Source organism: Nicotiana tomentosiformis, chromosome 11, assembly GCF_000390325.3.
Source record: "Nicotiana tomentosiformis chromosome 11, ASM39032v3, whole genome shotgun sequence".
Classification (NCBI taxonomy): domain Eukaryota; kingdom Viridiplantae; phylum Streptophyta; class Magnoliopsida; order Solanales; family Solanaceae; genus Nicotiana; species Nicotiana tomentosiformis.
In genome coordinates, this window is record NC_090822.1 from 104,854,460 (window position 1) to 104,867,962 (window position 13,503).

Sequence of the window (13,503 nt, forward strand, 5' to 3'; positions counted from 1 at the left end):
TAAAAGGGAATATTCTTATACACTCAGCGAAGGAGTGTCTCATTCATCAAAATTTAACTTCCTAACTAAACCCTAAACTTGGCTATATATAGTTGTTATTTGACACTACTACAAAAATAGCCAAATGAATCTTAATTACATAATGAGCCTTAATAACAAATTGTAGCTTCAAGCTTGATTCTTGACCTTTTGTAGCACTCCAATGCCTTGAATCTCTTCTTCTGTGGATCCTATGTTGTGAGTGCTAGGCCGAATCTTATCATTCCCAAAATTTGAAAATCAACGTGATTAGTTTTTGATAACTGTTGTTTTGAAAACTTTCACAATTGGTTACAATGAAGAGAATTGGTAAAATTTGAAGGTGCACACCTAGAGAATTGTTAAAATGGTAAGTTTTACAATGAAACAAGTAACTCAACTCCAAATAGTTTGAAGTGTCTCTTTTCCAAAATTAATTTCAAATTTTTATGTTTTAAAGTATTTCTACATGTCAAATTTTCATATTCACCACTTTAATTTGTATGTCACTTTTTTGTATTTAATGAACTTTATCTCTTGAAGATATACACTTGCAAAATGATTTAAAATATGTTGATTTGGAACTCGAGCAAGTTCCTAAGAGCCTAATGCAATCTGTCCTAGCCCTTGGAATAAGAGGCCAGTCACATAGGAAGATTATAGTTCCTCCAAAATTGAGAACCTTATAATCCTAAGTGGTAAGTTCATTTTTCGAGCTATTAACTGGTGCAATAAAACTTACCATTTGTTCCAAAATTGAAAGAAAAAATACTTTTAACTTCTCACGAACATTCGTTGCAAAAGAGATTAGTTTATTTCACAGAACAAAGGGGGGAAAATACATGACCAACGCGAAGAGGAAAAAGCAGACACTTAACAATATCCAAGTTCAGAACTTAAAGTTCTCTCTCTTCTATATTCAAAATATCCACCAAAAAAGGGGCAGTCTGAGCCAGCTTCTGGTACAAAATTTGGATGAGCAAACCTACAGTCTGAAGCTGAACCAGTAGAACAATAGAGAAATGTATGAAGATGTGGTGGTGGGTGGTGATATCAGTAAAACTGCTCTGAGTAAGTAATCATCGCTTGGTGTAATGTTACATGTAACCTTTCGTTGCAAAAGTTTCTTGGAATGAAGCTAAGATATAATTGTTTGTGCTTTGATCGTCAACGATGTAACTGTTTCTGGTCCAATTGTACAGTAAGTTTGGAGGAACGCGCCTCTTGTCATAACCTGTGTTACAGAAGGTTGGAGGCAACTTATTTCATGTATTCCAGCGTACTTTGATTGATCTCCTCGAGGAATGAAACGAAACCCATGACGCTTGTGAAGCCACTTCCTTCAACATCCTGTTCCTCTATCAGATAATTCTCAAATGATGTCGTATCATCCTGTCCTCCCTTAATAAATGTAAGTTTAGGGGTGATACATCTCTCTTGCTTCAGCTTGTTTATTGTTGTTCTCAGTAAACCTGGTTATCAAAATCAACATTTGCACATCTCAAAATGCATCCACACTATGGATCAAGTAACACCTAATGTAACAATGAAATAATATACATTACTTACAGTCCTGAGGTGGTGGATAAGGAAGTGAAGGGTCTGCTGTTGAAGCATAGAACACAATAAGATTTGTGAATGCATCCAGAAAAAATATGGGACTGCCACTTGTTATCAGTGCAGCCCGGCTCAGGGAATGTCGAGGATATGCTTGTTTGTCTGGCGAGGCATATGAGGTTAACAATGGATATATAGCACGATTAAGAGAAGAAGGTTCTAGTCCGCTGCATCAAAAGTCCAAAGTAGTTAACAATTAGATTTACCAGCCATCACCCACAAAAAATTGTCAGCAAAAAAGAGTCGCACCCAGCAATTAAAGCTAATGTTTCTAAGGAGCAGATGAAGAAAAATCATACTTTCTCAGTCTGTTCTTTTAATGTAGCTACAAAAACTACAATTGTCCCTACTCCAGAGACAACATAAAGTTCTCGAATGCACCACCATTAAAAAAGAAACCCAATCAGCTGTTGAAGAGATGTTTAAGCAGAACACATGGGAAAAAAGGGTACCATCTCTATTTGACCAAATCTTTTGGAGTAAGATGTAAATACCACACAAGTTTCATTCCAGAGAATGATAAATCATCTTTTATTAGGCCACAAGTTAATAAAGAAAGCTGCATCCTTATAAAGGGAACAAAGGGTTTGGGTATCACTAGGCCATGTCCATACTAAAATAGGTAAAAGGCTGAAGAAACTACTTGAAAGAGCTTTGATCCCTTCATCTAGATATTTGAAGTATTGCAAAGACTTCTTTAAGCAGAGAAGGGAAGAGAAAAGTACTCGATTTTTCCGTTCCGATTTTTGGTTTAAGAAAGAGAAGAAGTATAAAGAGAAAAAGAGACAGATAAGCTTCGTTTTAGGCCCACCAAATTTTCCTCCCTTAAAATCATGAGGGTTCAAAAGTCCAGAATCTCCAAAAAGAGTATTTCAGTCCCCAGCTACTTATCTGATCCCTTTTCCTTAGACTAAGTTTGCTGATCACTCTCTCGTTCTTTCTCTGAGGCCTTTGAATTCTCTTTCTGATATGGTTCCTTCATAAATATTGAACCCCCAACTTTAAAAACCGTAGTTCCATCTTATCCCATTGTCCTGGATCAGATTTGTACAAAAGCTCCCTTCTCGAATTGCTTCCTGCTAGCAGCCTTTCAAATCACGAATCAGTTCTTTGCTCCTCTTTTCCTTCTTCGCACTTTACCTTTCTCTTCCTTCCCTTAGTTTCCAGAAGTACAGTTAACCTAGAATGCATTCTGCATATCTAACTTCCAGTTGAAACTCAAAAACAAGTATCACCAGTAGCTGAATTAGTTTATTGCAATGACATAACCTCTACCCCACCTTCTATATCACCCCTACTCACCCTCTTCCCCACCATCCCAAAAAAGAGCGAGAAAGAAGGATATGAAACTCTAGTCTTTTTTTCATGAAAAGTACATGAAACTCTAGTCTTGTATACTATGAGAAAATAACCCACTTGGGACATATTGATACCTGAAAAGACACTGAAGATATATTCGGTAGTCAGGATGCACGCCTTCTTCATGTAAACGAAGAAGAGGATTTCGTAATAGAGCAAAGACCAAGCGGGGTAAAGGCTGCAGTTGAGGACATTGAGAGAATGCAACATCAATGTGAACAATGCTTGAACCTCCATGCCCAGACTGAATAAGCTTGCAAGCATCATTGTACTGAGCCGTAAGAATTACAAGCCAATCATGAAGTAACATTCTGCCCTCTCGAACGCCTTGCTCCAATGAGGCTAAAATAACCTGAGAAAAAGGAAAATTATTTAGCATAAGTAAAGAGTAAACTTAACTTCCATTAAGAAAGCATGATTTTGTCTTCTAATATTAATGGGCCTACTGTAGTATATAGATCAAGCAAGAACAGACATGATGTGTTGATCTTATAAAGATAAAATCTAATACTCTACCAAATACTTTTAGCTTAGGACTTAATAAGTTTTGAGGCATTTCAAGAGTTACTCTCACTTTATCATATTTTTGTCGATGAGCGTGCACTATGCTATCAATCTGCCAGGTTTTGATATCAAAGCATCAACAGGAATCATCCAGAATGAGTTTTCGTCAATAAGTTGGAAATAATTGCAACTTTTGAAGTCTAGTTTCCAACCAATCGAACGGTTCGTGAGGTTTGCAAATCAGTACATGCAGGTCTCACTTAGTTGCCGCAAGAAAGAGGATTTTGGTAGTGTATACAACCATTAAAGGAACCATTAAAGGCGATAAAGAAGTGATTTTCATTTTGGAAAAGGATTTCTTTGCATCTAGCACTAGATGTATCATGGCTAATAACCATTACATGGACAAAGTATGGTATTTAAGTTGGGAGGAGCGAAGAGCAGCAGCCCATACTCCCCACAGTTACAAATCTGTGCGCCAAGCGAAGTTGGGCCAGAAGCGCACAGGAAATTTCTCCAAGATCAAAAAGAAGGTAGGAGAACAAGTTTTCTATACAAGTTTTCTCCTATCAATGACATCTTGATTCTTTTGGTTTTGCTCACCCATATTATAGAGTAGATTTCTTATGTTAGGACTTAGGAGTAGATGAATCTGAAGTTTAAAGTTTTGTTCCAAAAGGTTTTTTGAGTGTTTAATTTTTGTAAGATTTATCTTTTATTAGTGTTATTAATTTTTTACTGATTTGTTTGTGAGTGTAGCATAGTGAGGGTCGAAAAGAGAAGCTGTGTTGGGTAACGATCAAATAACAAATTGATCCCCAAACATTGGACTGTGATTGTTTAAGACAACAACAAAACATCCACAAGTTGAGACAATACCGAGCTGGAGATGTACAAAATTAAAGCAAGAAGGATCACTATCAGAAAAACAGAACCTTTATTTATCTTTTAGCTAATATGGAGGAGGAGGAATAGATAAGCTTCTGAAGTAGTGGAGAGCTCAACTCATAAAGTCAAAATTCTTTTATTTAAACTTTTTTGTGTAGACAAGAACTATCATGTTATGTCAATAGTTGACCAGATCTTGGGGATTCTAGAGTTGTCCAAGGTGAAAAACGCTGAAAAGCGTTAAGATCTATTGTGTATGCTACAAAAACATGGAAATTAAGTTTAAAATATCTTTTTAAAAGGCCAAATACATAGACAGTCCCTTGAACTTGGCCATATATTTCATCTAGACACTTAACTAAGCTCATAACCAATTAAACCCTTGATCTATACTCAGACTGTGTCTATTGAACACATATTTTACAATTCTAAATAACTTGGGGCACGTGAATATCACTCTCTGTGACATGGAAAGTAAAACCAATTATACAAAGACACATCAGCAAAAGGAAAAAATCAAAATCAGAAAGAAAAGGGAGATGACCGAAAAAGGATTCTAGCGAATTAAGCTTCACTTTTTCTGATAAGGCCATTTTTCTGGCAAGGGCATTAAATAAGAAAAACTAAAAAAACACAACTATCACGGTATCACCGGCAAACCCACTTCCTCCACGCTATACAAATTTCGAGCACCACCTTATGCTCTCTTTACTGTCTTAAGTTATCAAAGCTTTAAGTTTAATGGAGAAAAGTGAAATAGTTTCTAAAGGCATTTAGGAAAGGATTTAGGGATAAAAAGACAGAGAAATAGTATGAGGAAGGGCTCGGTTTCGATCCCAGATCTGGATTGAAACTATGGAGGTCTCCGGTGATGAATCTCTAGTGGAAGTAAGGCTTTAGATCTACTGATCTAGTCAAAAACTAAGGCTTTTGGGTAGAAAATGATTCGTGCGAGTTGAGGGGAAAGAGAGAACGAAAATGGAAGACTGAGAAGCTAGAAGTTGTCGGAGCATTTTTCCTGCCAAAGTCTAAAATTATTCCACTGGAATTAAATATTTTGAGTACGCACTCAAGCTGGGTGACAAACACGCAACTTGCCATGTCATCAAAGTGTATTCAATAGGTATAGTTTGAATACATATTAAGTGTTCACTAGGTTATAGGTTTAGTTAAAGTGTCTAGATAAAAAAATATGGCCGAGATAAGGGGTTGTCTATGTATTTGGCCTTTAAAAAAATAATAAACACAAATACCAGTTATGTTGGCAAAAAAGTTTTAAAAACCAAGTCCCCCCGGACTTTGGTCTAGTGGTAAAAATGCAGCAGGGTTAGGCACATGTCACAAGTTCGGACCATGCAGCAGAAAAAAGCTTTGTATTTAAGGGTAGAGGGGCAGGCTCATTATCCACCGAGTTTCGAATCATGACCTATTGGCTCCCAGGAATTTCTCGGTTATCAAAAAGCAACTTTTAAAAACTTTAATTAAAGAAATATATAATGTAAAATCGTATCTATCAAGCTCAAAAATCATTTTAATTTTCTATTTGGATGCAAAATTGTGGTGTTAATATTGTAATCCAGATTTTTTGACTAATTATCTACAGTAAATTTATAGGTTCTAATTATCGATCACTAAAATGTTCACTTACAACTTTTTAGTAACATATACTCCCTCCTTTTCATTTTATATGACAATGTTTTTGACAAAACACAAAGTTTAAGAATGAATGAATGAAAGAGTTACACATAAGTTGACTTTCTTAGCTCTTAACACTCGTTGTGAAGTTCTCTTTTGGATGTACTTGGCACCAACATTTCCTTAATGCTGGAATTTTGCTTTACATCAATAAAATACTTACTTCACCGATCAAAAAAAAGTCTTGACACATAAGCTAAATATGTATGATGAGTAAAATAGGAATATTAAAATTAAAGAGTTTCGAAATATAGAAATAGAGTCAATCTTTTTTCAAGCGACCAAAAAGGGAAAAGAATGCCATATAAAATAGACAAGAGTTGATAATATATTACTTCCTCAACTATGTTTATTGTCTAGTGATTCACTCTTCAAGAACAAATCCATGGGCTATTAGGTGCAACCATACGTCCTGGTGCCAACACTATACACTGCCTAAGTGAGGCAAAGCACCAATCTGCTTAACTTCAGGGATTAAGCGCACTTCAAACGAGCCTTTAACAACACAATTCTAAAAGCATATTTGTGTTATAATAATTTTGTGCACATAACACCATCTTGTATCAATTAACTTACCGAAAAATGCCTGGCAAGTTCACGTCGAAATAGAAAGAGATCAATCCTAAGAGATTCCAGTTAATAGCCCTGATGAATTTCGGTTAAAGTGAAGTATGAAGGAAAGTAAGACATACCTTGTGGACAAGTAATGAAAGCACCACTTCAGAATCAACACCATCATAAATCTCATTTATGCTATGAGCTACTCCAAACTGCAAAGTTCGAATCCTTAATCTCCTTTTGAGGGAATGCTTTGTTCTGCACAAACACATCCACTGCTTAAAGCATATCTAATAGAAGATGATCCCAAAAGGGTATCCACCAGAAAAAGAAAAGCAAAAGGAGAAACTTATTTCTTGCTCAAAGCTAGAGCACTTTAAATTATAGAAAAAGTTTTAGAATTAAAAAGAAAGAAAAAAAAGTAAAACGAAACCAGAGGAATGCAATATAATGAAGAAATGGTAGGATTAAGCTGCAATTCTGACAGACATTAGCTCCAGAATTCTCTACTTCTAGAACATTCCTTTGCTGTCTTAAGTAATTGGTTCGCTTATGTACTTTTAAATTGAATCAACTTTTACTTGGGGCTGAGAGGTACAAACACCATATATAATATGTGGCTTGTCAAACATCCACTGCAACCTTAGATGTGTCACCAAAGTAAAGAAACCAAACAGACACCTTCTCCTACACTGTACAGTAGCTGCAGATATCTGGAGCATGCTCTTGTCAGTTTTTGGGATCAGTTGGGTAATGCCTGAGAGTATTAAGGATGCCTATGAATGCTGGAGTTCCAGAAAGTTGGTAGGTCCATCAGGAAAATCTGGAAATGATCCCTGCATGCATTTTTTGGTGTGTCTGGACAGGAAGGAACTGCATATGTTTTGATGAAATATCAATTGCAAACCACTCCCTTAAGGCTAGATCTCTTTTATGTTTATTCGGTTGGAGCAATCTATCCCCTGTAAATACCCCTGATGACTTTATGGATTTTGTTAGCTCCTTATCTTTAGCATAGAACTTCATGAACTGGAGCTAACAAACTCTCTTTTCTACTTACCATCTTTTGTACTCTGTGCATCTTCTTGATGCCATCAATGAAACTACTTCATCACAAAAAAAGCACCCAACCAGGAAAAGCTAAACTAGAACCAAAACAGAACTGTCAAGCCACTTGTCCAGATGCAAAATATAATTGCATACTTTATGGTTCTTGTTGTTGAGTTCTAATAAGTAAACCCAATATTATATTTACAAATGAATAAATTTAAAGCTTTGATCGTTGATGATCAACTCAGCATAAAGGCCACTAGTAAGAATAACCGTACCTTGTTGTAGAACTTGATCCTGCATTTGCAAGTTCATCTGGTGGGACAACAACAGTATACTGAAAAGCAATTTGCACCATAGGCAATTCTGAAGTATGCCTGCAGAAGATAAGTATTCTTGTATTATTAGCAAAAATAAAAATCTGGCTCAACAAGGGATTTTCACTGGAACTGGCAAAAACTTAAATGTGTGCAAGATGCAGAGGAACCCATAAATGCATTGCCCCAGAGCAGAAAACAACAACAACAATAAACAAACCCAGTGTAATCCCACAAGGTCTGGACCCCCGAGCAGAAAACAAACAAATTTAATTTGATGTCATTAAGACCAGCACGCAGCTTTACTAAAGGGGCCAATAGCACTGCTTTTATCAAAAGTTTCTTCTAGTGCAAATAAATTTAGCATCAATTTTTTAGTCAAGCATAGTTCCATGTAATAATTAGCAGTTCATACAAGAAACAATGAGCAAAAAAATTATTTTGGAAAAGGAGTACAAAAAGCAGAAGATATGTTACCTGGAAAATCCAACATTATTTGCAAATTCAAAATCGTAGGCATATGTAGCAAAAGAATCACAGCAAATTATGTGTTGGACATTTTCATATTGCGGATCTGGGAAGAAATGCCCATACTGTAGAGAATAGTGCAAGAATTATGAGCCAATCGAGATAGTAGAATAAGAATCTGTGGAATAAAAATGATAGCAGAGATCTTACAGAATGACTCGGTTGAAATTCTGACGAAGTTCTCAGCCTTAGGACACAATTAAAAGCATATGGTCGACTTAACATGCGGTACCTGTACGAATATCATTCTAGTGTTATGTAAACTGACCAACACCAACACCAAGTTGGGTAATCAACAAGGAGCTTAGGATTCCATGCCCTAATTTGGGTGTTAAAGATGGTTGATGCTCGATTGAACCTACAAATTTGAATCCCTAATTGATGCAACAAAGACTTAGCGAGGGGAAATCTAAGTACGCATATTGGTGAAATTTTGAAACCAAGAAAAAGCTTGTTCCGAAGTGAAGCCAAAGCGGTACTTTTTTCAGCGATAAGTTAGATTTTTTCGGCCGGCAGGACACTTTCATTACAAGCCAAAAGAGATGGAAAAGTTAATCAGGGGAGTTTTGAGTACAGTTCTACAAACTTGAGGGATGTATTGCGTAGGTGGGTTTTTTTCCCGGGGGGGGGGGGGGGGGGATGTATTCTTAAACTTCAGAACAAACTTAATGATGAATTAGATTAAAAAGCTCACATACATTACATAATCATAGCAATAGCAAGTATTATACTCACATGTCTTGAGGAAGTGTGGAGTCATCACTGCTTGTATACAAAAATAAGGAGCCTCCACTCTCGATACTCAGAAACTTCAGTGATGCTAAATCAGTATACTCATTTGTCACAGCAAATATGTCTACACAAACACCTGATTGAACAGCCACAGCAGCCTATTGAAATACATTTTAATGCTTAATGTTCAAATGCAAATTAGCTAAAATCAATAAGTCACGAACTATGCTAGTACCAGATCTTTATAGAATGGAGTTTGTTCAGGAAGTAAAGCTCGATCTGCATCCTCTCCTTTACTAGCGTACTGCTCACCATACCGTCTTGTATCTAGTTGGCCGGCTCCAATATCAGGAGCGCCCGAAAGAAAAGCAAAAACTCTAGCTGCATTTTGATTCAATTGGGGGAAAAAAACAAAGTCACTGAGTAATATCTTTAAGCAAGATACTATGGAACTACTAATTCAGTGGAAAGATTCTCAGATTGCTGTCCATTCTGGAAAAAGGCTGATTCAGCAAGAACAAAAGGATGCCTGAATTAATAAATTACAGTAACAAAAAGTAACCCAACAAGAGGTGCATCATTAATTGTCACTGACGCAAAGAAAGAAGTGTGAAATTGCCATACCTAATGCAAATGTATTTCCATATTCTGATCCAAGATAATTGAAAAGGGCTTCCATTGCAGCTCCAAAACCTCTTCCACCCAGAAAAACTCCATCTAATCCTTGACCTGCACCTGATGTCCTTTCCCATGAAGTTGTTGGCCTCAATGTTTCAAGTGCGGATGCGATGCGGTCCTTACAGGTATCCACCTACAACAAATCACTGATTTAAGGCTACTGCATGTTCATCCTTTTGACATTGAAAAATTAAACACCTTTACAGTCCAGATAGAAAAAGAAAAGCACTGGGAAAGGAATCAAACAGACATACTGGAGCTAAAAACGAAAGTAGGGGCATGACATCCTGAAGTTCCATTGACAAGGCACTATCAGAATCATGAGGAATGAACACATTCTTCACCACTGGAATTGGCCCTTGAACATCATACAAACCTATTTTATGGCTGAATGTAGCCAGCCCAAATAGTGATCCAGGCCCAAGAGCTTGATCAAAAGACAAAAGAAAACAGAAATTAAACTTCCGTCTAGTAAAGAATATAAACTTAATGTTCAAAAGATGTATCAATAACCAACCTTCTAAAGCAGCTAAAAGTGCACTTTTAACAAGTTCCAAAAACTCTTCCGATGCTGCATAAGAACTTAACACCTATTAATCAATAACAGCAACATACTCCACATCTACTTTCCACAAAATGCATCAGTTCTTAATGTAAAATCTAAGATAATTCTCAAAGATCAATGGAAATAAAGCTTGCCAAGTGAGAGTAATGTCAATAAAATTTAACTATGATACCGTACACACATACATGTGTCAATAAAGAAGGCCAACTGACATGAAATTTGACAAGAAGATAGATTTCAGTTGTCATTTTCCATCTGCATAATCTATTGTAATATCCCTGTTTGGTTAGTTGCTAGTGACCCTTTGTGTACTTTAACACCATTATCTACAAAGTAAGACCTGTGTAGGAGTGCTTGTAGCTAACGTCTTGTCTCTAGGCATAACAATACAGCTCTCAAAACTAAAACTTTTTACAATCTTTTTAATGTTAAGATGTGATATCCATCCCCTACAAACTCCCAACAAGCCACAACCTTCATGAACACCAACAACCACAACACTTCCATTCCCATAAAACTCAACAAACCAACCAACTGAATTTGGGTTGATTTGGGACAATCGATACCTTGTCTTTTCCGCTTCAAAATAAAATATTTATACTTGGAAACTACATAGAGATTAGTGATTACCACAAACCACATTTAAAAATTTAAGACATTTCAGCAAATCAAAGACAGAAAAATCCCTTCAATACCCAAAATTAAATAATGACATAGTCCCTACATCATTTAACTGCCACAATCAAATTAAAGCAATAATATAACAGTTTAAGTTATATGCATCAAGTCATTTAAAAGGTAACGGTAGGTAACTCTATTTAACTTAAAGTAACGAGTAAGTTAAATTACACTGATGGAGTAAAAAAATCATTACATTGTAACTGTATATAACTTAAATTCTAATAATAATAACTTACAAGCAAGATCAACAGCTGCCACGTACACGGGTCGCGCCTGCATTTCTTCAGATTCATCCACTACACCAATCCAAAAACAAATAAATTCAAAACAGTGCATCTAAATTCCCAAAATTACACAAAAGGGAATCCTCAAATATCAAAATTTGCATTAAAGGGTGCTACACTTACTGGGCAATTCAAGGTCAATAAACGAAGATAAATTTTCCGGACAAGATTCAGGGAGCGAATAACGGGTTACGGCCTGAGAAGAAAGCCCATTAAGGGTCCCACAAAGTGCACAAGTCCAAGCCCATTGTTCTTGTTCACAGTATGTGTTATAGTAAGCCCAACAATTCTCGCATCGGGGTAATAAGTGACCGTCCGATCCATAAACAGGTGGATTCCCGTTTTCGTCCTTGCTGGCGAACGGTGAAACTGTTACCCCCCACGGTAGTCCTGCTTCTTCCAGTGCGTCTTGGTCACCGGGAAACCGGCTAACTGTTGCACGTAACGCCATTAGCGCGTGGGTTTAGAGACAGTGAAAATGGAGGAAAATGTTGAGCAAAAGTTTTTTATTTTTTAAGGGTTTTTGGAGGTTTTGATCTGGAAATTTTGAGGGGGGAAGATGGGTGTAGGATAAGGGAATGTACGCTTCTGCGTATTTTAGTAGGGGAAGTTTTTAAATTTCTGTTTGCGTTACACATGTAATGAGCCAATGGTCGTTTGACACGTTGAATCCCAGCTAGGAGGCAGTCCACGTTTGATTTAGAAGGGGCGGATTTTGCAATATTAAAAAAAGGTTGGGCTTTTTGTAAAAATCATCATTTTTCAAGTACCTGTTCGTTTTTTCTTTTTAGTTCCTTTCTTGAGAGGGCAAAATGTTTTTCTTTGCAACTAGTTTTTAGGTATGTATGATGCATCGTTTATAGTTCGGTTTGGTTCGATTTATTTTAAAAAATAAAGTCAAATCAAGTAAGTTTAATTTTTAAATATTAGAGCTAAACTAAATCAATTAAATCAGTTTTTATCGATTCGGTTTATGTAAGTTTTTGCCAATTTTTCGATTTTTTTTTGGTTATTTATTGGATTTTTATTTTTAAATATGAGGCATACACTATTAAATACATATTTCGGCGATTACATTTTCAACGTACACTATCAAACTAATTGTTGTTTGAGAAATCTATCATTTGTCAAGATATATTAATGATGATTGAATGAATAATGATGAATAATTTAAGGACTCAACTAAAATTAATTTTAACATGAAATAGACTCTTGTACTTAGCAAAAAAAACTATCAGTTAAACTATAATATAAAGTCAAAGAACTAGATTATTATAATAGCAAAGAACTAGACTAAAAATTCAAACGATTAACATGTATATAAAAATATACATATATATATATATATATATATATATATATATATATATATATATATATATATATATATAGGTATAAAAATAAATTTTAAATAGATACTTTTATAGTCAATTTGATTCGTCTTTTTCTGGTTATTTTTTTATTAAAATCAAAATCAAACCAAATTTGATCGCTTTTAAAATTCAAAACCAAAGCCAAGTCAAACAAAAAAACTATTAATTTTTTTTATCGGTTTGATTTGGTTTTCAGTTTGGTTTGATTTTTCGAATTTTTATGAACACTTCTAGATGTAGGTGTACCTAGCATTGGTAAGGATATTAGCTTTAAAATAATATAAAAAATATTTAAATGTATGTTTGAAACAAAAATAAATAGAATAATTCTGATGTGTGACATTTTATTAAGTTTAAAGATCACATAAATATTATCTAAGATAATGTGTTTGAGTTATAAAATAAAATTTAAATAGTATAAATTCTTAAAATAATAAATATTACTACTATTTAGCTAACTCAATAAAAAAATTTGTTGTTAAAGTTTTTAGAAGCCTTATTGTTTACCCAAAAAACGGATTGAGTTAAATTTGTACGTAGTTCTAAGGGTATGTGGTATAACTTGACACAAATCGTAAGAATAAATAAAAATATCAAGTGTTGACTATAGATAATGAAAAATAAGTAAAGTTAGGAAGAAGATAATTTACAGATTA

At 35.2% G+C, this 13,503-nt stretch overlaps 1 protein-coding gene across 1 annotated transcript; it reads right to left on the reverse strand.

The window, feature by feature from the left end:
• Positions 1 to 774: 774 nt before the first annotated feature.
• Positions 775 to 12,041, reverse strand: LOC104099885 (protein transport protein SEC23 D). The gene is made up of 14 exons (XM_009607020.4): positions 11,598 to 12,041; positions 11,427 to 11,486; positions 10,462 to 10,515; positions 10,199 to 10,371; positions 9,891 to 10,077; positions 9,502 to 9,647; positions 9,270 to 9,424; positions 8,685 to 8,766; positions 8,484 to 8,599; positions 7,968 to 8,066; positions 6,774 to 6,897; positions 3,069 to 3,346; positions 1,588 to 1,802; positions 775 to 1,490 (listed from the first exon to the last, which is right to left on the reverse strand). Exons 1-14 carry the CDS (start codon positions 11,923 to 11,925, stop codon positions 1,279 to 1,281), a joined length of 2,229 nt encoding a protein of 742 aa, XP_009605315.1. The 5' UTR covers positions 11,926 to 12,041; the 3' UTR covers positions 775 to 1,278.
• Between the last annotated feature and the right edge of the window lie 1,462 nt (positions 12,042 to 13,503).

Bases quoted from the DNA above. Each gene is read 5' to 3' on its own strand.
- LOC104099885 (XM_009607020.4), bottom strand. From the start codon at position 11,925: ATGGCGTTACGTGCAACAGTTAGCCGGTTTCCCGGTGACCAAGACGCA. The intron at 9,425-9,501 runs GTACTAGCATAG...GTATTTCAATAG, and splicing joins CTCCATTCTATAAAGATCTG to GCTGCTGTGGCTGTTCAATC. The intron at 8,067-8,483 runs GTAACATATCTT...TATCTTCTGCAG, and splicing joins AATAATGTTGGATTTTCCAG to GCATACTTCAGAATTGCCTA.